Here is a 27422-nt window from a genome sequence, read left to right as displayed (position 1 = left end):
ACACGAGTAAAAAATATTAAGGGAAAACGATTTCCTAGGGCATTAATTAATTGGTTCTGAAATGAATTTCTTCTTAATTTGTACAATCCACTTTTTTAGGTGGACTTCTGTGACTGCACTTAAGGCAACCTTTCACAAAGTATATCTTCACAGTTTTAAGGCTATATGCTTGGAACTAATTGGATATTGTTGAAAATAAATGTATTTAATTTCACCTGCTAGTCAAATACGAGGTGAAATACCGCAAGCAAATGGCTAATCCGAGAGTTGAAATTTATTGCATCTTCTCGAATGTGCTGTTTTTATTTTTTTTTAATTAAAAGATACAATTGATGCCCAGAACTGAATGTAGCATTTTTAGCAGAGTGGCTGGGACTGAAGGTTGTGATCAGTCTTTACTCTTTATGTTCAACAAGACTTTTTTAAAAAAATTAATTAATTAAATTTATTTAATACACATAGAGCTAATTCAAGTAATCTCCTTCTTCTTCAACAAGAATTTCTTAAGCCTTACATTCTTCTAAAAGTAAGAGATATAAACAGAGTAAGTACCTATTTGTCTAACAGTTGCCATTACAGGGGTTCTGCTTATTTTCTAAGTGAGCTTCCAGTGTGATGCGCAGCAAAAGAAATATCAGAGTTACCCTGGAGTTTCTATATTTTGGAGGGTGAGTGTGGTAGGTAAAGAAATTATCCATCCATCTACTCAACCGCTAAAACGACACGTGAGTTTTTTTCCTAGTCAGGCTAGTGGGGTAAAATCATAAATCCCTGCCACTCAGGGACCCCAAGCCATTTGGGGAAGACAGAAGAACATGACTTAAAGTAATTCAAATGAAAAGCAGGCTGTGATATGCACTTCACTTCAATCTAGATTCCTGATGTAACGCCATTCTGATTTATTTGGTAACCTATATGTTTCCTCTCATTTCCTTTAAAAATCAGTATATGACCAGTAATATTACTAGAGTTGATATAAGATGAGTTATTATAGTTTTCACTGACTATGAGTTTGGAAATTTATCCCCATGAATTATACCAGGTGAATATGTCCCATATTAAATGAACCCTATAATTGCAGTCATTGGGACTCTGGTTATTTTTCAGTTGGCACTGATGCATTAGAGAATTATACCTAAGAAAGAAAGAAGAAATACCAACTGAGAATATTATAAAAATTCTTAGTGAAATAATGTTTACATTTCCTGGATGTATTTGGTTTCATACAAACAATTACTTTTCACTGGGTGGGGTGATTGTTTATTCAGTCTATTAAAGTGTTCCTTACTCTTATCATTTTTGAGGCTTCCTGGGCTTCTACCTTACTCTGCTCCTTTTATTCATTTATTCACTCAGCAGATATTTAGTAAGCCTCTACACTGTGCTACCTATCATGACACATGTCTGCAGCATCAGTGGCTTTGAAATGTTACAATGGTCAGAATCGGTAACTTCTTGCTAACAGTTGAGAATGGAAGTTTTGACTCCCAGATACTTAAAGACTTTTGAGATCATATTTTATGCCTAAGGTTTTGATTTTCTTACAAGAAAATGTACAGTACTATTCAGGGTGCTTATAGGGTGGTTAGTTCTATTACACGCAACGTGCTCAGTTGCTGTTTTGGCTAACTGTTAACTAGCCCACCCTGGGCTTAAAGCTCAACATTGCCACTTTCTAGTTCTGTAGAAAAGCACAGCAGTGTGATCGCCATGATGAGAGAGAGGAATACAAGGCTTCTGGGCTGGTTATAGGCAGAACACCAGAGAAAGCTATTTCTTGGACAAACAGAAGAGCCAGGAGGGGGAAGTAGGGGGAAGCACGTTCCAGTCCGAAGGAGCCTCGCAAAGCGTGGAGCATTGGAAGGCACTACAGGGAGTCCAGAAGGACTGGCTGAAAGTGAGGAGTGGCAGCAGGTGAAACTAAAGAAATAGTCAGGAAGCATCCCAGGTCATGAGGCTTATATGTAAAGCAAAGACCTAAGTACTGATACTCTCTAGGGGATCATCTTATTGTTAGAAGCGTTATATGTACACATGTGTGACATAGATTAGATCTGTCTTTTGTAAAGTTAAAACTTGGCAATATGAAGGAAGGAATGATGAGGGAAGGGGAATAGAGTCTGTCTTGGGAACACAGAATCCGATATGTAGCGGGTGAATTAATTCCTGTAAAAAGTAATAAGAGCTATAAATTGAGACAGTGACAGTGGAGACAGACTTGTTCCGTGTGAACATGTAAGACTGACAGAATGTCATGATTGATTGAATGTAGAGATACGTGAGGTCGAGGAAGAGCCAATTCCAGTTATTGGCTTTTACTTTTGCTTTATTATAACTGTGTTTGTATTCTAAAAAGTGTGATATGCTTTTTGTATGTAGCTTTCTTTCTGAATAAGGAATTTTAATTCATTTATATTTGTTTCCTTTAGTTTTTCATTCTCTTCCCCACTCTGTTTACAAAGGATCATATTTGAATTTTTTGAGATTGTGTGTGGTATGTATAATGCAATATTTTATAAAAATCCATGCCATGGTGGTATACTGAGTAAAACCTGTCTGAAATAAGGCTCACACAGAGTACTTTCTGGCATCGCATGTTGTTACATTTTAATGACATCTCTTATTTTTGGCAGGAACAGGAATATAACCTGAATCGAAGGTTTTGTGGACTGTTCTTCCGCATCACTGATAACTATGTTTTCCTGTCTCCCACTCAAATATCTACCCCCACCCCACCCAGATGTCTTAGAAAGTAGAGATTCAATACTTGCTCCTTCTGACAAAGGTTGAATTCCTTTAGTTGGGTTGTTTAAAGGCTTCAGGACAAATACAGTCTGGGTTGAAGTATCTGTCACTTGATGTGTAAAAAGAAGACCTAGACAAAATAGAAAAGCAAAAGTTGGTTAAAATTTTACAACTTGCTCTTCAATGTAATTGAACAGACACTTACCAAGTGCCTTCCATGTTGAAGCGTGTGCTAGAAAACAGGTATATAAAGATGTACAGACTCTGCTCTCAAAATGGAAGAGAGAGAGAGAGAGAGAGAGAGAGAAATGGTACTAATTGTACCGTTTTCAGAAATGCCTCATAATTTCAAATCCACTTCTTTTGCTATATCTAAGGATTCAGAAGCTATAGGTGAATGCTATTGAATACTGACCATCTTTGATACCTCAAGCATTGAGAAAAGCTAAGGTAATTGCCCCTCTAGAGAGCTTTAATCCGCCAGTGTGTTTTACAGGGTTACACAATCTTGTGAGATTTAAAAGTCTGTGGCAGGAAACATTTGAGGCTTACAGTTGCTCTCCAGTGGCAACTGTTACATTTTTAAAATATGCCCCTGGACACATCTAGCTATGAAGAAAAACCCAGAAGGTTTTTACTCAACAAAGTTGTAAAGAAATAACCTTTTCTAATTTATAAGTGAACTTCGAGGATTTATGAAAAATAAGAAGAAAAGCTCTTTTTTAAAAAATATTTTCGTATTTTGAACATCAGAATTTCAAGTACAACAAAATCAGCAACTGGTCTTTAACAAGCTATTTAAATTGATGATAACCATTTAGCTAACTCGTCTTGACCACTTAACATTTCAGCATTTGTAATACACTGTTATTTAATTTAAATTTTGCTTAAAACCAGAAAACATACATTCAAAATTCTATTAGATAGGAATGTGCCCTACCCATATTAGTGCTCTACATTGCAAAGAACTAGAGCTATTAAATGAATTATAATAAATCATGATTATTTATATTTTACTCAACCACAGTAACATATTTCATTTATTATGTTGCACCTTTAAAAAATTAAAAGGGACCTGTTCTTCCAGGTGTGCATGCATACCATGAGTTGTTTCACAATGGAAATTAAATCCTTAGTACTGAAGAATGAGATAGTGATTTTACAGGAAAATCTTGATTTCAATCTATCACTGAAACTTCTCCGAGGTTAATTGAAATATATGTTCTCAGGCTATGAAATAATTGGTTTTTATTCCTTAAATTTGTCAAAGTTTACTAAACAAAAAGAAGCTGAGAAATTTATGACAGAGAGAGATAGATAGATAGACAGACAATAGATAATATTTTACTCTGCTAATGGTTATATGTAATCCTCCAGCATGCTGTTTACAGATCCCTCTACCCAAAGACTCCAAATAACTTGCCACTTCTGATTTTGTTTGGCATTTGCAACGTACAAAAAATGTCTGTTTTAAATATTTCTTTTAAAAATATTATTCATGCTACAAGACCTGATAAATCAGATACTAACCTAGAAGGCAGAAATCATGTCTGTCCTCTTTAGATCAATGTGTTATCTTTTCCTGATAACCTATACTCAGAGACCCTTCAAGACACTTTTATTTCTCTGCTACCTTCACCGATCTCTTCGAGCGGTCACAAATTACTCATTCTTCCTTCTTCAGCATCTCTATATCCACCGCTTTCCTTTCGTTTTACTGTCACAGCCAGAAAGGTGGAGGCTTTTCAACTACACTTTGCGGCTGAGCATTTAGACGGGGACAAGAAACGTGTGAACACAGAATTTCAATGTGTTGTTTTACTTACTGTGCAGGAGGCTTATACAGGGTGCCAGGACGACAAGGAGGACAGTTGAGCCCAAGGAGGTCAGCTAATGGCTCCTTGTACAGAGGCCGTTCCAAGCTGACGGTCTCAGCAGTGGCACAGAGCAGTGGAACCTGAATAGAACTGCTAGTTTAATCAAACTGTAATAGCGGAGTTTAACCAAAATGTAATAGTCCTGTAGCGTTCATAAGAAGGGTTGATGGGATGGGGGCAAGCAGAGTTGAAAATGAATTTAGAACGAACGCTCCAGGTTTTATGCGTGGCAATTAGATTATTTAGATTACCCTGTCAGATGCGTGTGGGAGTAGGAAGGGAGCCAGTGCTGGGAAGCAGCCAGAGCCTCAGTTCTAGCGCCCAACCAAGTGGAGAAATTCAGTAGAATCTGAAATTAAGGCAGAAAACCAGTAAGTGGAGTGACCACATTCCTGGAAGTAATGAGGTGGCTGTAGCCATTTGCTCTCCAAGGGCCCAGTTGTCTGCAGGGATATTGGCCAACTGGCTCGTAAACCATCTCCAGGATCACACTGCCATCAATGGGGACATTATCTGATATGCAGACCCTCAGGCTTTCTCTTATCAAGCAAAGTGGTGGGCTTTTAATACTGATTATGGATTGGGGAGGAGTAGGTAGGGCAGAAATGATAGTCATGTGAAGTTTGTATTATACTGATTCATCTTACCTGACTGTGACTCAGTGTTCTCTAGAACATGGTAGAGATTTTTAATTTCAGTTTTTACAGTGTTTTATCTTCAAAAAATTAAATTAGGGCTTCCCTGGTGGCGCAGTGGTTGAGAGTCAGCCTGCCGATGCAGGGGACATGGGTTCGTGCCCCGGTCGGGGAAGATCCCACATGCCGCGGAGCGGCTGGGTCCGTGAGCCATGGCCGCTGAGCCTGCGCGTCTGGAGCCTGTGCTCCGCAGCGGGAGAGGCCACAACAGTGAGAGGCCCGCGTACCACAAAAAAAAAAAAAAAAAAAAAAAAAAATTAAATTAGCCAATACTTTGAAGGTGATATCTGTCATATCAAAGATGCATTTAGGACTTCCCTGGTGGCACAGTGGTTAAGAATCTGCCTGACAATGCAGGGGACATGGGTTCGAGCCCTGGTCCGGGAAGATCCCACATGCCGCGGAACAACTAAGCCTGTGCGCCACAACTACTGAGCCTGCGCTCTAGAGCCCGCAAGCCACAACTACTGAGCTCACGTGCCACAACTACTGAAACCCGCACTCCTAGAGCCCATGCTATGCAACAAGAGAAGCCACCACAGTGAGAAACCCGCGCACAGCAACAAAGAGTAGCCCCCGCTCGCCGCAACTAGAGAAAAGCCTGGCACGCAGCAACGAAGACCCAGTGCAGTCATAAGTAAATAAATAAATAAATAAATAAATATATAAAAAGATGCATTTAAAGAACTCTCACTATGGAAAGTATGTTCCATTGTTGTCCACTGTATAGACAACTTTGCCTCTCCCACATCATGTCCAATTAGGATACTGTACACAATGTACTTGCTCAAATAACTTTAAAAGTTCAGGCAATAAAGTGGGAGAGTTGTGCTGGTAGTATAATATAGTCTTTAAAGTAAAGATGTTGAATAGAAGAAAAAAAGCCCAAAGTCTTCAACAAGAAATTTACATTCTCTGATCTTCAATTCCCAATCTAGAAAATGGAGATAATATCTTCCTTACAAGTTTGTTGTAAGGGTTTAACGCGGCTAAGGCATAGTATGCAATACTGTAACCATTATTGTTGTTAGCACTTTTCTCTAAAGGCCTGCAGTTAAGATATCCTTGGTACAGTGGCATGGATCAGTTCATCCTATTAATGCCTTAGTTGCTACATGTAAAATCACTTTGCAGTAGGTTACATGCAGTGACATGTCAGGGAAGTACCTGAGTGATGGGTCAAGGAGAGGATGTCTTTTATATCGGAGTGGTGATGGTGTGAACAGGTAACAAATACTTGGTCAACTCAACAGCGTTTTGTAGGAATTAACATGAAAATGATAACTTATTCATATGAAAACAAAGTAGAAACTATACACCATTCTTTATAATTCCAGAGAAGTGAGAACAGAAATATACAAAAATTAGCATTAAAAAAGAGAAAAATTTTGAATGAGACTCTTGGGTTTTGTCTTTTATTATGGGAATAATCAGTTTTTTTTTTTTTTTATTGGAGTATAGTTGCTTTACAATGTTGTGTTAGTTTCTGCTGTAGGGAATAATCGGTTTTTAAGCATGGTAGTCTTGAAAAGCAACACGACATATGGCCACTTGTAATACCATCATCATATTAAAAGCTCTAAGGATTATTTTAAGCTAATTATTTTAAGAGCTAAAGTTGAATGACAAATATTCAAAGTTTTTTTTTAAGAAGTTGTGTTTTAAGGCCAAAAGTAAATGACGGTGGGATATGCAAAAACTGAAATGTGTTTTCCATTTTAAAATAATTTATGACCTAACTCAAGACATAGTACATATATCTAAGATAAAATTAACTATTTAAAAAGTGGTATTTGCAAATAATATGTACACTCATAAACATTAAAAGACCACGAAGTAAATGAGTTACCAGTATTTGGTTTAGTTACAAAGGAATGTTATCAGGATGTTGGCAGGGTTACAATAATTTTAAAAAGAGATGAAGGATGCATCCTATGGTCTCGTCTAAGGCTGGGAGTCCTCTATGCTTATTAGCAGAATTACCTTGCAGCTGAGGCCCTCAATTTCATGCTTGCTGTCAGTTTGGAGCTGTTCTCAGCTCCTAGAGACCACTATATGCTAAGAAACACATGACAGTTTTCTTCTACAAGGGCAGTGGGAACAATTTTACTCATGTTTCACGTCCTCTCCGACTTCTTTGTGTCTTTGACCTTTAAGACTTTTTGAAGGGCTTCCCCGATTAGGTCATGCCCACCCAGGATAGTCTCGCTTTTGAGTAACTTAAAGTTAATGAAATTAGAGTTCAATTACATCTACAAAATCTCTTCTGCTTTATAATGTAACCTAATCACAGGAGTGATATCCTATCACATTCATAGGTTTTGCCTGCACTCAAGGGGAGGAGGTTATACAAAGTTCTACAAGGGGCTGGAATCCTGGGGCCATCTTAACACTCTGACTACTGAGTGGCTTGCGCTCCTGGCTGTGGGGCCTGTGCTATGATGCTACCTATGTTTAAGGAGATCAGGGGCTGGAAACATCCAAGTGTCCTTGAAACAGTGGTGGTTCTCTGGTGGGAGTGTGGCCCTGTTGGAAAGGGGGTCGTTCCAGAACTCAGAACTGGTATCAGCCTGTTGTCCCATTGAGCTAACTTATACCTGTTTAGCCAGCTTTTAACTAAGTTGTCAAAAACAGAGTGGAAATCAATCCCAGAGGCCAGCCAAGCTCATCCCTTGTTCAATTATGACCTCAAACACAATGATCTTAGCCAATAAACTGGAAATATCCTCCATCTAACTTCACGTTATAACTCAGAGAAGCTTATCGTTTCTAGTTAACTTGCCCCCCACTCCCCTGTCCCTTAGTTAGAAATAGCTGTTTATTAGATAGCTTTGTGGACTCACCTATTAAAATGCATTTATCTGCAGAAAAATTTCTTATGACTATGAAGGACTTGAGCCTTCGTCTTTAAGTGTGATATTTTGAGATACAAATAACAACTCTCAAAATAATTTGGTAATAAAATGGAGTATTTATTCAGAAATATCAAAATATCATCTAATATGACTAGAAAAGGAACTGAAGTGAGGCTTACCCAATTTTCCCTCCAGGAATCAAAGTCTAAAACATGGCAATTTCAGGTTGCAAATAATCAGTTAATGGAAATAGCACATACTTAGGAGGTCATCGTTGCTGTGACTTCACGCACATGTGAAGTAGCTGGGCACAGCATGAATGCTCTGAACATTCTAACTACATCATCAAAGGTGTCTAAATGAAGAGATGCCTGTGTCCTCTGAATCCTTTCCACTTTCCTTATGAATCATGGCCACTCAATTTTTGCATCATTTGCAGTCTTAAATTCTATTTTTCTGGAGTAAATGAAGCAAGTAACTCTAAAATTCAAGAGATATAAAGAAAAATATGGCCTTTTGGAACATGAAAAATTATTCTTTAATAGAAAAACAATGCATCCCAAGGACATTTAACTTCCTTTTCAGGTTAATAATTCTGTGCCACTTTTTTTAGAGAGAAGGTAACAATGTGATTGGGCATGTTAAACACTGCCCTCTCTTTCTTTCCCCTTCTCGAGGGTTAATTCTCTTTTTTTTTTTGCGGTACGCGGGCCTCCCACCGTTGCGGCCTCTCCCATTGCGGAGCACAGGCTCCGGACGCGCAGGCCCAGCGGCCATGGCTCACGGGCCCAGCCGTTCCGCGGCATGTGGGATCCTCGCAGACCTGGGCACGAACCCGCGTCCCCTGCATCGGCAGGCGGACTCAACCACTGTGCCACCAGGGAAGCCCCGAGGGTTAATTCTTATAATAAGATTTTTGTAAGAGATATCCAGCTCAATTTTATCCAGTTCCAACTCTTGAAATGTTTGAATTTGTAATAATTACTTAAGGTAGCAATCACAGGCACTTATACAATACTTACTATATACTAGGTACTAGAACTCTTTATACGCTGACTCATTTAATTCTCAGAAAGCCCTGCTTACCTTAGTACTATCATTATCCTCATTTAGAGATGGGGGAAGGCCGTTTAAAGTGCCTAAGGTCATTCAGTAAATGGCAGAGGCAGGACTTGAGCTCCTGGAGTATGGCTGTGAAGCTGTACTTGTAATCACTATGCTATGCTGTATTCTGGCTTCTGGGTGAGATGACATGTCACTTATGATGCTGACCCTCCAGACACTTTCATTCCAGCAAGTGGAGACCCAGATCACCTGAGAGGTGTTGTCATAGAAGCCCGTTGAGGTTAAGGAGGGACCTTCCTGAGGGATGGGAGTGGTGGTTCAGGAGGGGTTTCATAGAGAAGCAGGAAATACAGCTGAGACTTGGAGAAGAAGCAGGTGCTCAAGATGAAGAGAAGAACCTCTTTCAGCTTTGTGCATTGAGGAGAGGGTTGGGATAATCTTCCAAGTGACTTTGGGAATGATATAGTCCTGTTGCTCTGAAATTATAGTCACACATGTGGATTCCATTGTTAACCCTAATGGCTTACTCAAAATAGAAAGTCTCATCATTAAAGCAGTATATGTGTGTCACTAAATCAGACTCAAAACTATCAATACTTTCTAATAATCACTGGGCAATGATTTGAATCTGAAAACAATTTTATTTTTTGATTCTACACCTACAGTTTGGTAATTGTGGTAGGTAGAGCAATGGCCTTCCAGGGATGTCCACATGCTAATCCCTGGAATCTTTGAATGTTACCTTACAACGGGACTGGCAAAGGGACTTCGCAGATGTGATTAGATTAAGGCTCTTGAGATGGGGATTTTATCCTGGATTATCCAGATGCGCCCAGTGTAATCACAAGAATACGTGAAAGAGGGTAGCAGGAGAGTCAGGAAGAAGATATGATGGTGGAAGCAGAGATCAGAGGGCTGTGCATGAGGCAGTCGGCCTCTACAAGCTGGAAAAGGGAAGGAAACGGACTCTCCCCTAGAGTTTCACAAGGAATATCACCATGCTGACACCTTGATTGTAGCCCAGTGAAACTAATTCTGGACTTCTGACATCCAGAACTGTAAGATAATACATTTGTGTTGCTTTAAGACACGAAGTTTGTGGTCATTTGTTTCAGCAGCAGCAGCAAACTAATACAGCAGCCATTTACATCCTCTGCCGCTCTTCCTGGGCTGTGAAAAACAAGCAGTTGTCTGTAGTAATACATTCAAGAACAGTATGGAGGTTCCTTAAAAAACTAAAAACAGAATTACCATATGATCCAGCAATCCCACTACTGGGCATATACCCAGAGAAAACCATAATTCAAAAAGAGTCATGTACCACAATGTTCATTGCAGCACTATTTACAATAGCCAGGACATGGAAGCAACCTAAATGTCCATTGACAGATGAACAGATAAAGAAGATGTGGTACATATGTACAATGGAATGTTACTCAGCCATAAAAAGGAACGAAATTGGGTCATTTGTAGAGACGTGGATGGATCTAGAGACTGTCATACAGAGTGAAGTAAGTCAGAAAGAGAAAAACAAATATTGTATATTAACGCATATATATGGAACCTAGAAAAATGGTACAGATGAACCGGTTTGCAGGGCAGAAATTGAGACACAGATGTAGAGATCAAACATATGGACACCAAGGGGGGAAAGCGGCTGGGGGGTGGTGGTGGTGGTGTGATGAATTGGGCGATTGGGATTGACATGTATACACTGATGTGTATAAAATTGATGACTAATAAGGACCTGCTGTATAAATAAAATTAAATTAAATTAAAAAAAGAGTTTTTAAAAAAATAAATTTATTTATTGCTGTGTTGGGTGTTTGCCGGCTTTCTCTAGTTGCGGCGAGCGGGGGCTACCCTCTGTTGTGGTGCGCGGGCTTCTCGTTGCGGTGGTTTCTCTTGTTGCAGAGCATGGGCTCAGTAGTTGTGGCTTGCGGGCTCTAGAGCACAGGCTCAGTAGTTGTGGAGCACGGGCTTAGTTGCTCCACGGCATGTGGGGTCTTCCTGGATCGGGGCTCGAACACGTGTCCCCTGCATTGGCAGGCGGATTCTTAACCACTGCACCACCTGGGAAGCCCCCAGTCAAGAGTTTTTACATGAGCCTATTAAGAAGAAAGAAAAACAAAAACAGAAGAAAAGTTCTTTATTCTACACATTTAAACCTATTTTCTTTTAAAGACACACCTTCATTACCATTTGACTTTAGTTGTTCTATCATAGATTTAAAGGCATGTTAATCTGTGTTGTTTGCAATAAATGGAGGAGGATTCACATAAACTCCTATACCTGAGCTCACACGGTATGCATTCCACAATCTGTATATGAGCAAATGTAGACAGAATGTCCTCGGATTCATTTATATGGGATACTTTCTATGGCTTTCATCTTTTTTCTTGCTTGACTGTATGTTGTGTGTTTAGATTGTCAACAGCATCAACCTCATGTTTGGTGAACATCATTTTTACTTGTATTATCATTTTTTGTAACTATCCATTTCTAACCTTACATGAGAATTTTCTTTAGACTGGCCTTCCTCTTCCTTAGTTCGAAGCATATTTTATTTTATCCAAGTTACACACCTATTAATGTTCTAAACTTCTCCCCACCTCCGCTCCACAAAATTCAAAATTTTTGAGAGGCCCCTTTGTATCTCTGTTTTAAACATCGTACATTCTACAGTTTATTATTTGAATGATTTTGAGTTTTATACCTACTTAAAGCTTCTCTCTTTAAGTCTTTTTTAGTCAAAAGTCAGTTCTGAAATTTAGATTTGGTCATAAAAGGAATGAATTCGAGATATGGTTACAAGTCTTAAATCTACTCATTGTAATAGGGAAGAACTTTCTGTACTCTATTACAAGCTAATCACTAAAGGGATGTTGCCTGTAAGCTTAAATTATACATAATGGCCCATGTCTGGGAACCCTGCCTCCCAGGTAATGAGCATTAAGCTAAAATACTTTTGTTTAGCACACAGGAAACATCCTGACCAGGCCCACCTGTGAACTACAGCAGGGAGGAAGAAATTAACACATCCCTTCAGAGGCTGACCAGAACCAGGAAATGTTTGACTTTCCTCCCTCCCCTTTTAGTATAAAAGAAGCCTGAATTCTAAATCAGGAAAGATGGTTCTTTGGGGCATGAGTTCACCAACCTCTCGGTCTGCCCGCTTTCCAAATAAAGTTGTTATTCCTTGGCCCAACAGCTTGTCTCTTGATTTATTGGCCTGTCGTGCAGCGAGAAGTAGGAGCTTAGACTCGATAACATCATCATGGTGTCACATGTGGTCATTTATCTGTCAGTATAGGCTTGTGTTGTGTACAGATTCCTAGAACTCTGATCCTGTCTTTACTTTTTAATTATTTCTTCCACCCCTTCACCTTTGGTTGGTTTTGTTTGGTGGACTTGTAGGTCTCTGTGTCTTAATATCTGGACTTTAAATAGTTGCTATGAAACCTCTAAAATCAATCAGCCTCTGGCTGTGCTGTCTTTAAAAGTTAACTGCCTTCCCATTAATCCATTATTTGTGAAGATTGATTGGGAAAGCTATTCAAACCAAGGCTATAACTTGGGTATGTGTTTGCCTCCAGTGTTTGCCTCCAAGTGAAACCTTATCCCATTAACATCAAAGAGTATTTATACACACACACACACACACACACACACATACACATATGTATCTATGTGTGTGTGTGTGTGTGTGTGTGTGTATGTAATTCACCCATGGCTTATGTAGGAGAAAATGCACAGAAATTTATAGGCTGCTGCCAAAATGAATTCTTGACAACTAGAAAACCATCTTTGTCTTTGACTCAGCTCTAGAAAAAATACTGATAAATATTTACTTGAGTTGCAGCAATATATTTTGAGTTGCAGCAATATGTTGTTTTTTAGATTTAAGCCACTGATTGACAAAGTTAGAAGCTCATGTTTGTCTTATGTCTAAAACTAGTCTCCTCAGTGAATGTTAATTTTCATGTCAGAGTCAAATCACTACTCAAGCTAAAGAATTTAGCAGTGATCTATACTCAGTGGTATCTAATTGAGTTGAAATGTTATTTTAGGTAATGATGAGAGAGAAAAATCAGGATAGGCCCATATTTTGTCACCTACTCTTATGAAAAATTATATTTTACTCAAGCCCAGTTGTATCATCACTACTCCTTAAATTTATTCTTTCTCTTTTTTTCTCACCAGAATGTCACTGTGTGGTAGCTGCCTCCACACACTGTCAGTTGACATAGTTACATAGGGAGAAAGGGATGGGTTGTGTGATACCATAACCATTTCTTTGATCTTTAAATAGCCTCGTGAAACAGTATGAAAAGCATAAAGAGATCTGCAAAAGGAACAAATCTCTCGATTGGATAGAAATTAATTTGCAAGTCTATTTTAGTGGTTTCCAGATTACCATGGTCCTGGCTAAACTATACCCCAGACAAAGCAAGTCCGAGTGACCTGGAATAGGGCACAGTCATGGGCAAGTTTTAAACCTCCCTCAAGTGATTGTGCTGTGTAGCTAGGATGAATTGCTATAGGCGCAAGCTCCATAAAAGTGACAGCCGGAGGCTGACCCGCGTATATATTATTTTATCAGGAGGCTGATGCTACTTTTCAAACATAACCTGGGTCTTCTACAAATTCTTAGGATGGCCTTCTGTGGCTTTTCTTTGATGTGCTGAGTGAATGCTTAGAGTGGTTACCACTGTGAGGATGAGGCTGCAGAGTTGGGAAGAGCTCCTTGACGTGGAAATCAACGAAGGCCACCCAAATGAAAACAAACACAGCCTCTTTATCCAGAGTTTACTATAGCTAGGGAGTCAGCCGCCACCACTTGTGTTTGGCAGAGACTCAAAGGCAGGCAGGGGGCAAGGGAAAGCTTTATAGTGAAAAGACAAAAAAAAAGAGAGAAGCCATCAGGTATGCCCTGATTGGAAGCTGTTGGCAGGGGGAAGCTGTAGACAGAGTAACCAGAAGCAGGCCATCCTATGTGATGCATTAGGTGTGTGTATTTGGGTTCTTCTGTATTTAGCAGAGATTTATCCAGTCCTTAATTGGAAGCAGGGGCACAAATTAGAGAAGCTATACGATATTTACCAAGTACGGGCTGTATGAGGCCAATTGCTACAAGGGATTATCGTTAGGCTTCCTGCAGTGGCTACCAAGGCTAGCAGGTTGGTTCCTGGGCTGGTTGCTGCACGTTATGGGTCAGAAGTTCTGTTTTTGTGTGTACTGTGGCCATTGTCCATTTGTATATTCAGTCTCTCATTGGGCAGAAGTGGTCATCAGGGACTGGATCCTGTGTCATGCCGGGGCAGGAAGATGGGACTCCTCCTGGAATCCTAAAACTGGACCTGAATAATCTGTAGAACTAACTCAGATTTGGCTTATGGTTAAAGAACAATATTGTTTTCTCACTTTGGGGATGAAATCTTGCCTTGTACACTATATTTCTGATCTATGTTAGCCTAATTCCACACTTTTCCTAAATTAGTCCATGATTTCCAATTTCAACTGGATGACAATTTCAATAATATAGATGAGAAATAAAACATTTTCTTTAAGGAAATAGATTTCTTGAAGGGAAGGTCATTCCTTAATCCTGAATTTGTCAGTGGAATATTTGGGTTAGGTCTAAATAGTAAACTGTTTTCTGAAAAGACTGAGATTCCAATGTTACCAAAGCTCCCTGTCAAAAGTCCCACTCCTGCCTCTAGTGTATGGGAATTTTTGAAGATTTTTAAGCATGTTTCCTATCTGTCCTATCCTGTCCTGTCCTATCCTTCTTCAATGAGTATTCCCGTGGGAAATATGATACATTAGCAGGTACGCAATTGATTTTGGCGGGTCTTCCAAATAACAGAGGTTGTTCTACTCAGTGGCAACTAAGCTGAATGTTACTGAAAATGACCCTACTTTTGTTCAGCTATATTTTAGATTACCAGTACCTGTTTCAACAGTGTAGTGGCTCAGAACAACAGCTGTGTGTCTTTGGGTAAATCGTGTAACCACTGTGTCCCTTTCTCCTCAATTGTACAATGGAGTTAATAGTAGCAAATAGCATGAGGTATTTGTCAGGATTTAACACATGTAAAGCACTGAGAACATAAGCAGCTGATAATATGGACCTATTATCTTAGTACAGGTAGTATTGCACAGGGATTAAGAAAATTGAATGACTTTTATTAAAAACGGAACAGCTTTTACTTACTTATGAGAATTAAAGCCCTTTGTAAAATAAATTACTTCTGATCAAGCTATATTAAAATACTTTCAATATAGCTTGCATCTTTATTTGTAAGAGGCTATTGAGTTTTTTCATATATACAATTCGCCAGAGGTCTAATTTCTCATTGTCTTTTTAATGACAATGGTAAGTTCTTCTCTCACGGTGAGGAGTAAATGATGTCTCTTCTGAAGTATGGATTTGAGCGCTGTAGATCCGTGTGTCTCTTTCTGCATGTGTGTGCACGTGCACACACACATGACAGTGTCTCAACAGAAATCAGGTAATTTTTTCCCCTGGAATATGTATATTCTAACATAATTCATTAAAACTCTTTACATGAAATCAAACAAGACTGAAAATAGTAAAAAATTACCCCCCAAATTTGTAATTACAAAAAAAGACAGAACTATAGTTTCACATTTCCGACTGTATTATCAAGTTTAATGTGGAAATTCTGACTATGAAAAGTTGTATAAAAAGTAATATATATAATTTTGCAAAAGCATAGAGTAGTAAGAGTGATGTTCATTTCTTCCTCGGAAAGAATGAACTAATTAACCAAACATGCCTTGCTACCCTTTTGAATTGTACAAGCCTTCCCCCTGATGACTGTGCTTTTAAATTTCACTGGTGACTGAAGTCTTTCATACTCTGCTGTGCCCCTTGTACCTAGAATGTGCTTTTATTCTCCCGGTCAAATTCCCTTCTTCACCAAGCTTGTCAAGCCGTACCCGATCCCCACCGTGTTCGGCTGCGAGGGAGTTGCGGCAGCGCAGTTCATCCGCAGCACCTGAACCGAGGGAGCGGTGGGAGCTGAGTCCCAGCATGCAATGCGGCAGCCTGAGGCTCGGGGCGAAGCGGTCCTGGCGCCGTTCCCCGCTGTGGGGGACAGCGGGATGCAGGCCAGGGCTCTCTTGCTGGGAGGTAGACAGCCCTATCCATCCCGTGTGCAGGTGGTGGGAGGTACGATAAGCAGCACGGGGGGCCAGGAAGCCCTCAGTCTCCCAGGTGCCCATCCTGAAAGTTGGAGAGGCAGCAGAGAATTTCCACCTGGCCCCTGCCATTTAGGAACCTTCCTTCTTAAGGTCAAGAGGCAGCGCGAGGGAAGCTGGGAGCTAGGACCTCCATGCCGACTCAAGGCGAGAGCTGAACAGAACCAGAGCCAGCGGCACGCATGTGCCACTGATGTGCAGGAAGCAGGAGGGAGATGAGCAGGCTACAGTGCCGGGAGAGAGCTGAAGGTGAGGTGAGGTGAGGTGAGGGCCACAGCCTGAGCTGCTCATCTGTTTAGGGTGCGGCACGGGGGTTGCAGCCGTCCAGGGTCCAGGCCCAGCGTTCCCGCTCCACAGTTGGCCCAGGTTCTCCCTGTTCAGCAGCTTCTGTGGTGGGCAGTCCTCTGGAGACTTGCAGGAGTGGGTGCAGAGGTGTCAGTACTTGCACGCTATATATTTACATACGTAAATATGTAAATTACATATACCACCGCGCCACCATCTGCCTGTCTTCCTTATCCCGGCCCCCACTAAGCCCCAACACTTGTAGTGGTCTCGCCTGGAGACAAGAGGGAGAAGGACAGAGGCTCTGCCATATCCCACTGCCTCCTTGGACCCTAGAGGTACTGAGACAGGGTGCTTTCGGGAAGGAGGGGAGCCTTTGGGGGGCCATCCCCGGGGCCTGGACCTAAGCAGGGGAGGCCATGTCCCACTCCACCTCTTGTTTCTGGACCCTCCTCCCCTTTGGGTGTGTGTGTTCTAATTTTCTTTATGGAAAAATAGACCAAAAAACAAAAATAATAGAGAGAGAGGTATTTAACTGCGATAAACTAGCCCCATGTGGCCAAAAAAAGAAAAAAAGAGAAATGTATTTGTATTATATGTATTATTCATATTATGTGAAATATATTTATATGTATGTATAAAATCATATGTATTGTTATTAATGCATTTTTATGCATATAGTATGTATATATAAATATGTTCAGACATATTTATATAAGGTTACCATGTAAGTATATGCCATCACTTAAACTTATGATATGATGGCCAACTTAGCATTTATACAAGGGTCAGCTTGTGTATATATATATATATATATATATATATATATATGGATACACACACGTATACATTATACATATGTATGTTGTAATATATGTATAACACATATGCACATGCCTGTACACATATGTAGTATAATTGTATATATCATTAATATGTATTATAATTGTGTATATGATTACATATTTATATGTATAATTGTATATGTAATATATGTATAACATGTATAACACAGTATAGTATAACTGTATATTGTATAACTATACTGTGTTATACATATACATATATATGATTATACACATTATACATATATAAGTACAAATATTGTATATATACATATAGTATGTATATAATACATTATACTATTATATAAATATATGTATAGTATATACATATAGTATATGGGTAGTATATACATATAATATAGTATATATGTACATATGTACTGGTCCCTTGGTGAAGGGACCAGGATAGTATGATGATCTGATATAGTACTTAATTAAAAAATACAATTATGTTTTGAGCTGAAATAATATATTATTTCAGCTTTGAAAAGCTCCTTCCTTAAATGCCTGTATATTTATACACTGTGAATAGCGGTAAAGTAGAACTAACAATCACTGAAATGTGAGAGGAAGTTGAGCGTTCTAGCTGGGGGATTAGTCCAGGAGAAAACTAGTTCATTGGGCTGCTTTTTTTACTAGAGTGTAGGGTAGGGTTTCTCAATGGCTGCACTGTTGACATTTGGGCCTGGATAATTTTTGGTTGTGGGGTGCCACCCTGGGCACTATAAGGTGTTTAGCTGCATCCCTGGCCTCCACCCACTAGATTCCAGTAGTACTCCCAAGTTGTGATGACCAAAGTGTCTCCAGATATTGCTAAGTGTTCCCTGGGAGGGGGAGGGAAATCAGCCCCGGTTATGGTTCTCAGCTTTGCAAGAGCAGAACCTGCATTTTACTGCTTTAACTGGTACAGTCAGAGAAAACTGGTTTTCTGGAATGAAATTCACAGGAGAATAATTCTTTTTTTTTTTTTATTAATTAATTAATTGTTGGCTGCATTGAGTCTTTGTTGCTGCGCATGGGCTTTCTCTAGTTGTGGTGAGTGGGGGAGGGGGTCTCTACTCTTCATTACGGTGCACGAGCTTCTCATTATGGTGTCTTCTCTTGTTGGGAGCACGGGCTCTAGGCGCGCAGGCTTCAGTAGTTGTGGCTCACGGGCTTAGTTGCTCCGTGGCATGTGGGATCTTCCCAGACCAGGGCTCGAACCCGTGTCCCCTGCATTGGCAGGCAGATTCTTAACCACTGCGCCACCAGGGAAGTCCCAGGAGACTGATTCTTAATCCAGAATACAATTTCATTAATGTCTAGAGGGAAATATCCGTTTTACTCACTCCAGACTCATTATTGCTGAGATCCCCCTCCCCTGGTGTTAAGACTATTGCAGATCAAATTGGTAATAGACAAATAGCTTGGCAAACCTGGAATTGGAGTGTGTACCTTCTTGAGAGGTATTTTGTTCATGTCATTATGGTGTCTGATGAAATTCCTGTACTCCAAACCTAAAGAAAGAGTGATTATAGTCCTGGTGTTCTTACTTACTAGATTCTGGACCCCAACTCACTTTATAAACATCATGGTCCCATCACAATGAGATGAGCAAATTAACCAAACTCTGTGACTCAAGTTTACCTCATCTGTAAAATAATATCAGTACCTCAAAGAGGAGTGGTAAAGATTGGTAACTACGTGTTGAATGGCTGTAAGTTCTTAGCAGAGAGTGCTCACTGAATGTGTTCACTATTATTAGTTCTATGTAAGAATAACTTTAGAATATTCTGCTGCTAAGTAAACATACCACAGATTGGGGGGAAATGTATATACTCATGTAACTACCACTCAGACCTACAGCTAGAACTTTACCAAACACCAGAAGCCCCCATCTGTCCTCCCCCAACCCCTGTCCCCTGCCGACCTCTTTCCCGTATCACGTGTCCCTCTTCTCACAAGTGGAATAAGCACCCCTTCTCTTAGATTAATCCCATTCTTTTTAAGCTAAAAATAAAACAGTATTGAGTCTCAGTTTATAGTGGCAAAAACAAATGTGCAATAAATATATGCCCTCTAGAGTGATTGCACTAGAGAGGCATTTTACACCGGAAACATTGATTTGAATCTGCATAATTGATTGTGAATTGCAGTTAAACAGCCTTGTTGGGTCACAGTTATACCTGAATACTCATAATGATTCAAAAATGATTATAGTTTTGGTAGACACACACCCACAAATGCACCCCCCCAATATAGATAATGTGCTCATTTGCTCACGCTAACACACGCATCATAGCTTCCACAGCACACTAAAGCATTTTGGTTGTGGCTTGTGATTGGGTGTAATCAGAATTTCCTTCAACACTTCATGGATTGTTATGTCTTTTTATGTCTACACTTCTTAACACTTGAATTACAACTAGATTGAGTGTCAGTACTTAAGCCAGTCAATAGACATGCAGGAACTGTGGGCCAGTTATCACATCTTTTTTAAGAGCTAGCTAAAGCAGGGGGCCCCAACCCCCACGCCACAGCCTGGTAGCAGTCTGTGGTCTGTTAGGAACCAGGCTGCACAGCAGGAGGTGAGCTGCAGGCAAACGAGCATAGCTGCATCTGTACTTACAGCCGCTCCCCATCACTTGCATTACTGCCTGAGCTCCACCTCCTGTCAGCATTATGGTGAGCTGTATAATTATTTCATTATATATTACAATGTAATCATAATAGAAATGAAGTGCACAGTAAATGTGATGCGCTTGAATCAACCTGAAACCATCCCCCCACAACTGTGGAAAAATTGTCTACCATGAAAGTGGTCCCTGGTGCCAGAAAGTTTGGGGACCGCTGAGCTAAAGAGTTTAAGGTGTGAAAGAAGAAAAAGGGGACTTTAAATGAAAATGAGACAATCTTAAAAAATAAAACGCTACCTTTAGCAAATTCTTTTGAAAGGCAATCAAATGTTAAGTTGGTAAATTTTTACTTACCACTTATAATTTAAACCTTTAACTTTAAGAAAAAGTACATACTTCAAATGGCAGGACTGCAGAAAAATATTTTAGTTTGAATAGTTAAGCAGTAAAACTGATAGTGACTATTTTATAAAAACCTATGTTCAAGAAGCATAGGCTTCATAAATTTCAGATGAATCTAGATAATTCCTGGATTTATTTAAAATGTTTATTGTTAATTTAAAAATTGGGACAATAATCCTGCATGATTTTTAATTACCAACGTATGTTAAATCCTAAATATAAGAGAAATATTTTCTGATTAGAGCAAAAATGGCAACAACTTAATAATTGTGTAAAGTGAAAATCTGAAGATTGCATGAAATGAAGAATTAGCTGAATAAAATAAGCGTGTATAGATATCATGGTCAACATGAGACTGCTCTTATACTTTTCCTCACTCTTTGTGCCTTACTTTTTATTGGATATGTGATATACATAATAGGATAGATAAGACATGTATATACTTTCATATATATCCTTACATACCTATTCATAGACACATACAGGTATGTGTATGTATACACACACACATGCACACACACACTGCCTTCCTTTAGAAGTAACCACTATCCTGAATTCTAAGCTTTTCATTTCTTTGTTTTGTTTTTTTTTGTTTTGGTTTGGTTTTTTTTTTGTGGTACGTGGGCCTCTTACTGTTGTGACCTCTCCCGTTGCGGAGCACAGGCTATGGATGCGCAGGCTCAGCGGCCATGGCTCATGGGCCCAGCCGCTCCACGGCATGTGGGATCTTCCTGGACCGGGGGCACGAACCCGTGTCCCCTGCATCGGCAGGCGGACTCTCAACCACTGTGCCACCAGGGAAGCCCTGTTTGATTTTTTAAATAGTTTTCTTTCCTAGTCACATGTGTCCCTAAATAATGTATTACTTAGCTTTGCTTGTTTTTAAGATTCTCAAAACTATCAACATATATTATATGGTCTTCTATAACTTTTTTCATTAAATATTTTATTTCTAAGATCCAACCTTGTTATTTTATTTTATTGATTTTTTGGTGTATGTTGGTGTAGTTCTTTTTCCTGCTGTATGTTATTTCATTGTGAAAAGTACTATGATATATTGATCTCTTCTTTGATCAATAAATGTTCGGATTGTTAATCAATTTTTGCTATCATGAACATTGTTGCTAGGAATCGCACACATCTCCCTGTGCACAAGTACAAGAGTTGCTCTAGGTTAATGCTTCTCAACTTTTTTTCTTATGGCACACAATAAACACTAGTGTTTGTATGACACCTAGAAGGCAAAGCTTCTTGAGACCAGCAGTTCATCATGGGGAGGCTCTGCCCAGGAGGAAATACATATCCATGGACCATGGGGTACAGAAGGTCAAATATGCAAGCTGATGACAAATTGTTTTTTAAAAGTAGGTGCTCGCCTTTACACTCCCACTAGCAGGATGTTGGAGTTTCTCTTGGCCCACATTAGCTGGACCATCTGGTGTTGTCAGACTTATTAAATCTTGCTGGTCTGCTGTTTGTAAAATAGTATCTAATTGTAGTGTTAATTTACACTTTGAGTTTGATCATCATTTAATAGTGGTTCTGTGCTGTGAACTCTCTGGTCTAGCCTTATGTCATTTTTTCTAGGGTGTTTTCTAACTGATTTAAAAGGAGTTTTTGTTTCTCCTTATTTTTTTTTTTTTTTCCTTAATTTGCAATACTATTTGTAAACTGTTTGGGGAGTACTTTCTCCATGTTGTGATGTTTCTCTTTACATCACATGTCTTTTGGCAACCCTAAGTTCTTAGTTTTAATCTAGTTAAGTTTATAATTCTTTCCTAATATACATTTATTTATGTAAATTAGGAATACCGATTAGGTATTTTTGTTTCTTGTTTAAGTAAACCGTTTCTATCTCAAGATACTGTTTTGTAATTTCCACGAAGTTTTCCTTCTTCATTTCCATATGCTCTTGTCTTTAAATTCTTTTTCTCTTATTGAACTTACACTATATATAAGCAGTGGGCATGTTGTTAGAGATCCTAGATTTATTGTTTTGTTTTGTTTTGTTTATTTGTTTTATCTGTTGAATCCAAGTAAGCTGTCAGCACATTACTAACTGAATGTGGAATTTTTCCTTTTGGCAGATGATTGTGATGACCCTCTGGTGTCTGCCTTGTCTCAGGCATCATTCAGCAGTTCATCCGAGCTCTCTAGCAGCTATGGTCCTGGATTTGCAAGGCTAAATCGAAGAGATGGTAAGTCTGCTTTTTCTGCTCTGATTGGTTCATGATGAATCTCATTCATCTTCCATTCTCCTTTAGTAAAATCATTGTAAGTGATATATTGTAAAAGGTAATAAATTTCTTAATAAGCAAATGGCAGAAACGGATGGGATGTTCATGACATTTAGGATTGGCTCTAGAATGACAAAGGGATGCACCTGTTCTGAGATCTTGTATCATCATTTTAGTGCCCAAAGAATTGAATTCCCTAAATCTGGCGATTTTTTTAATGTATCTTATAAAATAAACTTTTCTTTAGAATTTTTTAATTTTTTAATTGAAATATAGTTGATATACTATATAATTTTAGTTTTAGGTGTACAATATATTGGTTTGACATTTAAATACACTGTGAAGTGATCACCACGTTATGTCTAGTAACCATATAAAGATATTATGGTATTATTAACCATATTCCTTATGCTGTATATTACATCCCATGACTTATTTATCTTATAACTGGAGGCTTGTACCTCCTAATTCCCTTCACCTATTTTACTCATCCGCTCAACCCTCCTCCTCTGATAACCACCTCTTTGTTCTCTGTATCTAATTTCATTTTGTTTTGTTTGTTTTTTAGATTCCAGATATAAGTGCAATCATATGGTTTTGTCTTTCTCTGACTTATTTCACTTAGCATAATACCCTCTAGATCCATCTAAGTTGTCACAAATGGCAAGATTTTATTTTTTTAATGAAAAATAAACATTCCACTGTATATGTATATACCACATCTTCTTCATCCATTCATCTACAGAGGACACTTAAGTTGCTTCCATACCCTGGCTATTGTAAATAATGCTGCAATGAACATAGGAGTGCATATATCTTTTTGAATTAGTGTTTTTATTTTCTTGGGGTAAATACCCAGAAGTGAAATTGCTGGACCTTATAGTATTTCTGTTTTTATTTTTTTGAGTAACCTCCATACTGTTTTCCATAGCAGCTGCACCAATTAATCCCACTAGCAGTGCACCAGGGTTCCTCTTTCTCTACATCCTTGCAGACAGTTGTTATTTCTTGCCTTTTGGATGATAGCTGTTCTGACAGGTGTGAGATACATCTCATTGTGGTTTTGATGTGCATTTCCCTGGTGATGAGTGGTGTTGAGCCTGTTTTCAGGTGTCTGGTGGCCATTTCTATGTATTCTTTGAGAAACTGTCTATTCAGGTCCTCTGCCAATTTTTAAATTGAATTGGTTCTTTTTATGATATTGAGCTGTATGAGTTCTTTGTATATTTTGGATATTAAACCCTATTCGAATATGTCACTTGCAGATATCTTCTCCCATTCAGTAGGCTACCTGTTTGTTTTGTTGATGGTTTTCTTCACTGTGCAGAAGCTTTTTAGTTTGATTAGGTCTCATTTGTTTATTTTTGGTTTTGTTTCTCTTGCTTGAGGAGAGAGATCCAAAAATATATTGCTAAGACCAATATCAAAGGGCATACTGCCTATGTTTTGTTCTAGAAGTTTTATGGTTTCAGATCTTACATTGAAGTACTTAATCCATTTTGAGTTTATTTTTGTATATGGTGTGAGAAAGTAGTCCAGTTTGATTCTTTTGCATGTAGTCTGATTTTTCCAACACCATTTATTGCAGAGGCTGTCTTTTCCCCGTTGTATATTCTTGCCTTCCTTGTTGTACATTAATTGACCATATAACGTGGTTTATCACATCGATTGATTTGCAGGTATTGAGCCATTTTTGCATCCTTAGGATAAATCCCACTTGATCATGGCATATGATCCTTTTTAATGCATTGTATATTTTGATTTTTGCATCCATGTTCATCAGTGATATTGGCCCGTAATTTTGTGTGTGTGTGTGTGGTGTCCTTGTCTAGTTTTGGTATCATGGCGATGCTGGCCTTTTAGACTGAGTTTCGAAGTATTCCTTCCTCTTCAATTTTTTGGAATAGTATGAGAATGATAGATGTTAACTCTTCTTTAAATATTTGGTGGAATTCACCTGTGAAGCTGTCTAGTCCTGGACTTTTGTTTGTTGGGAGTTTTTTGACTACTGATTCAATTTCATTACTAGTAATTGGTCTGTTCAGATTTTCTGTTTCTTCCTGATTCATTCTTAAAGATGGTACGTTTCTAGAAATTTATCCATTTTTTTCTGTGCTATACAATTTGTTGCTGTATAATTATTTGTGGTGATCTCTTATGATCCTGTGTATTTCTGTGGTGTTGGCTGTAACTTTCCCTCTTTCGTTTCTGATTTTATTTATTTGGTTCTCTCTTTTTTTCTTGGTGAGTCTAGCTAGAGGTTTATCAATTTTGTTTATCTTGTCAAAAAACTCATTTCTTTTTTTCATTGGTCTTTTTTTTTCTTGGTTTCTTTTTTTGTTTGTTTTAATTACTGCTCTGCTCTTTATTATTTCCTTCTGCTAACTTTGGACTCTTTTCTTCTTTTTCTGTTTCCTTTATGTGTAAGTTCAGATTGTCTATTTGACATTTTTCTTCTTTACTGAGGTAGGCCTGTATTGCCATGGATTTCCATTTTCATTTTTCTCAGGGTATTTTTAAATTTCCTCTTTGATTTCTTCAATGACCCATTGGTGGTTTGGTAGCATATTGTTTAGACTCCAGTGTTTATGTTTTTTCTAGTTTTTTTCCTTGTAGTTAATTTCTAGTCTCATACTCATATGGTCAGAAAAGATGCTTGATATGGTGTCAGTTTTCTTAAATTTACTGAGACTTTTTCTTGTGGCCTAGCTTGTGATCTGTCTTGGAGAATGTTCCATGTGCACTTGAAGATAATGTATATTCTGTTATTCTGGGATGAGATATGCTGTATATATCAATCCATCTGGTGTAATGTGTCATTTAAGGTCAATGTTTCCATTTGGATGATCAGTCCATTGACATAAGTGGAGTGTTAAAGTCCTTTACTGTTATTGTATTACTGTCAATATCTCCCTTTATGCTTGTGAATATTTGCTTTATATATTGATGTGCTCCTATGTTGGGTGCATATATAATTACAAGTGTTATGTCTTTGTTGGGTTGATCCCTTTAGCATTTTGTAATGTCCTTCTTTGTGTCTCATTACAATCTTTTTTTTTTTTGTGGTACACGGGCCTCTCACTGTTGTGGCCTCTCCCGTTGCGGAGCACAGGCTCCAGACGCGCAGGCTCAGCGGCCATGGCTCACGGGCCTAGCCGCTCCATGGCATGTGGGATCTTCCTGGACTGGGGCACGAACCCGTGTCCCCTGCATCGGCAGGCAGACTCTCAACCACTGCGCCACCAGGGAAGCCCACAGTCTTTGTTTTAAAGTCTGTTTTGTCTGATATAATTACTGCTAACTCAGCTTTCTATTTGTTTCCATTTGCATGGAATTTCTTTTTCCATCACCTCACTTTTAATCTGTGAGTGTCTTTAGATTTGCAAGGAGTCTTTTGTAGGCAACATATATATGGGTTTTCTTTTTTTAAAATCTATTCAGCTACTGTATGTCTTTTGACTGGAGCATTTAGTCCATTTACATTTAAAGTAATTATTGATAGGAATGTACTTATTGCCATTTTGTTAATTGTTTTCTGGTTATATTTGTAGTTCTTCTCTGTTCTTTCTTCTTTTCTTGTTCTCTTCCCTTCTGATATGATGATTGTCTTTAATGTTATATTTGGATTTTTTTTCCTTTTTTTATGTATATGTGTTATAGTTTTTTTGGTTTGTGGTTCTATGAGGTTCATATATAATTATTTATTATATATAGGTATCTATTTTAATTTAATTGTATATAGGTATCTATTTTAATTTGATATATAGGTTCATATATAATTATTTATTATATATAGGTATCTATTTACTTAAGCTCGAACACATTCTAATAACTCTATGTTTTTAGTCCCTCCACCACATTTTATGTTTTTGACATCATGTTTTGTATCTTTTTATTTTGTGTATCCCTTAAATACTTGTTGTAGATACAGATGATTTTACTACTTTTGTCTTGTAACTTTCCTACTAGCTTTATAAGTGGTTGATCCACTACCTTTACTATATGTTTACCTTTACCAGTGAGATTTTTTCCTTTTGTAATTTTCTTATTTCTAGGTATGGCTTTTTCTTTTCTTCTTAGAAGTCCCTTTAACATTTCTTATAAGGCCAGTGTAGTGGTGCTGAACTCTTAGCTTTTGCGTCTCTGTCAAACTCTACTTGTCCTTCAAATCTGAATGATAACCTTGCTGGGTAGAGTATTCTTGGTTGTAGGGTTTTTGTTTTGTTTTAAGATTTTTTGATGTGGACCATTTTTAAAGTCTTTATTGAATTTGTTACAATATTGCTTCTGTTTTATGTTTTGGTTTTTTGGCTGTGAGGCATGTGGGATCTTAGCTCCCCAATCAGGGATCGAACCCACACCCCATGCATTGGAAGGCAAAGTCTTAACCACTGGACTGCCAAGGAAGTCCCTTGGTTGTAGGTTTTTTTCCTTTCATTACGTTGAATACGTCGTGCATTCCCTTCTGACCTGCAAAGTTTCTGCTGAAAAGTCAGCTGATAGTCTTATGGGAGTTCCCTTCTAGTTGCTCTTCTCTTGCTACTTTTAAGATTCTCACTTTAATCTTTAATTTT

The 27422-nt window shown here is 38.5% G+C and overlaps 1 protein-coding gene across 6 annotated transcripts in view; it reads left to right on the top strand.

Moving 5' to 3' along the window:
- The window catches only part of CNTNAP4 (contactin associated protein family member 4), a 589031-nt gene that overhangs the window by 340217 nt on the left and 221392 nt on the right, over nucleotides 1-27422 (top strand). For 5 of the 6 annotated variants that reach the window (XM_079907172.1, XM_079907174.1, XM_079907173.1 and 2 more), the window contains one exon: nucleotides 22699-22809. Coding sequence is in view for 3 of the 6 variants with exons in the window: in XM_079907169.1 (XP_079763295.1) it covers nucleotides 22699-22809 (111 nt within the window). In the remaining 3 variants the exon portion in view is untranslated. Of the gene's footprint in view, nucleotides 1-15717; nucleotides 16714-22698; nucleotides 22810-27422 lie in introns of those variants that run through there. The other variant, XM_079907170.1, reaches the window with a different exon arrangement.

This window comes from Stenella coeruleoalba (genome assembly GCF_951394435.1).
Source record: "Stenella coeruleoalba genome assembly, chromosome: 20".
NCBI classification, from domain to species: Eukaryota; Metazoa; Chordata; class Mammalia; order Artiodactyla; family Delphinidae; genus Stenella; species Stenella coeruleoalba.
Note: the sequence above shows the minus strand (reverse complement) of the source record. Positions and strands in the feature narration are given on the sequence as shown.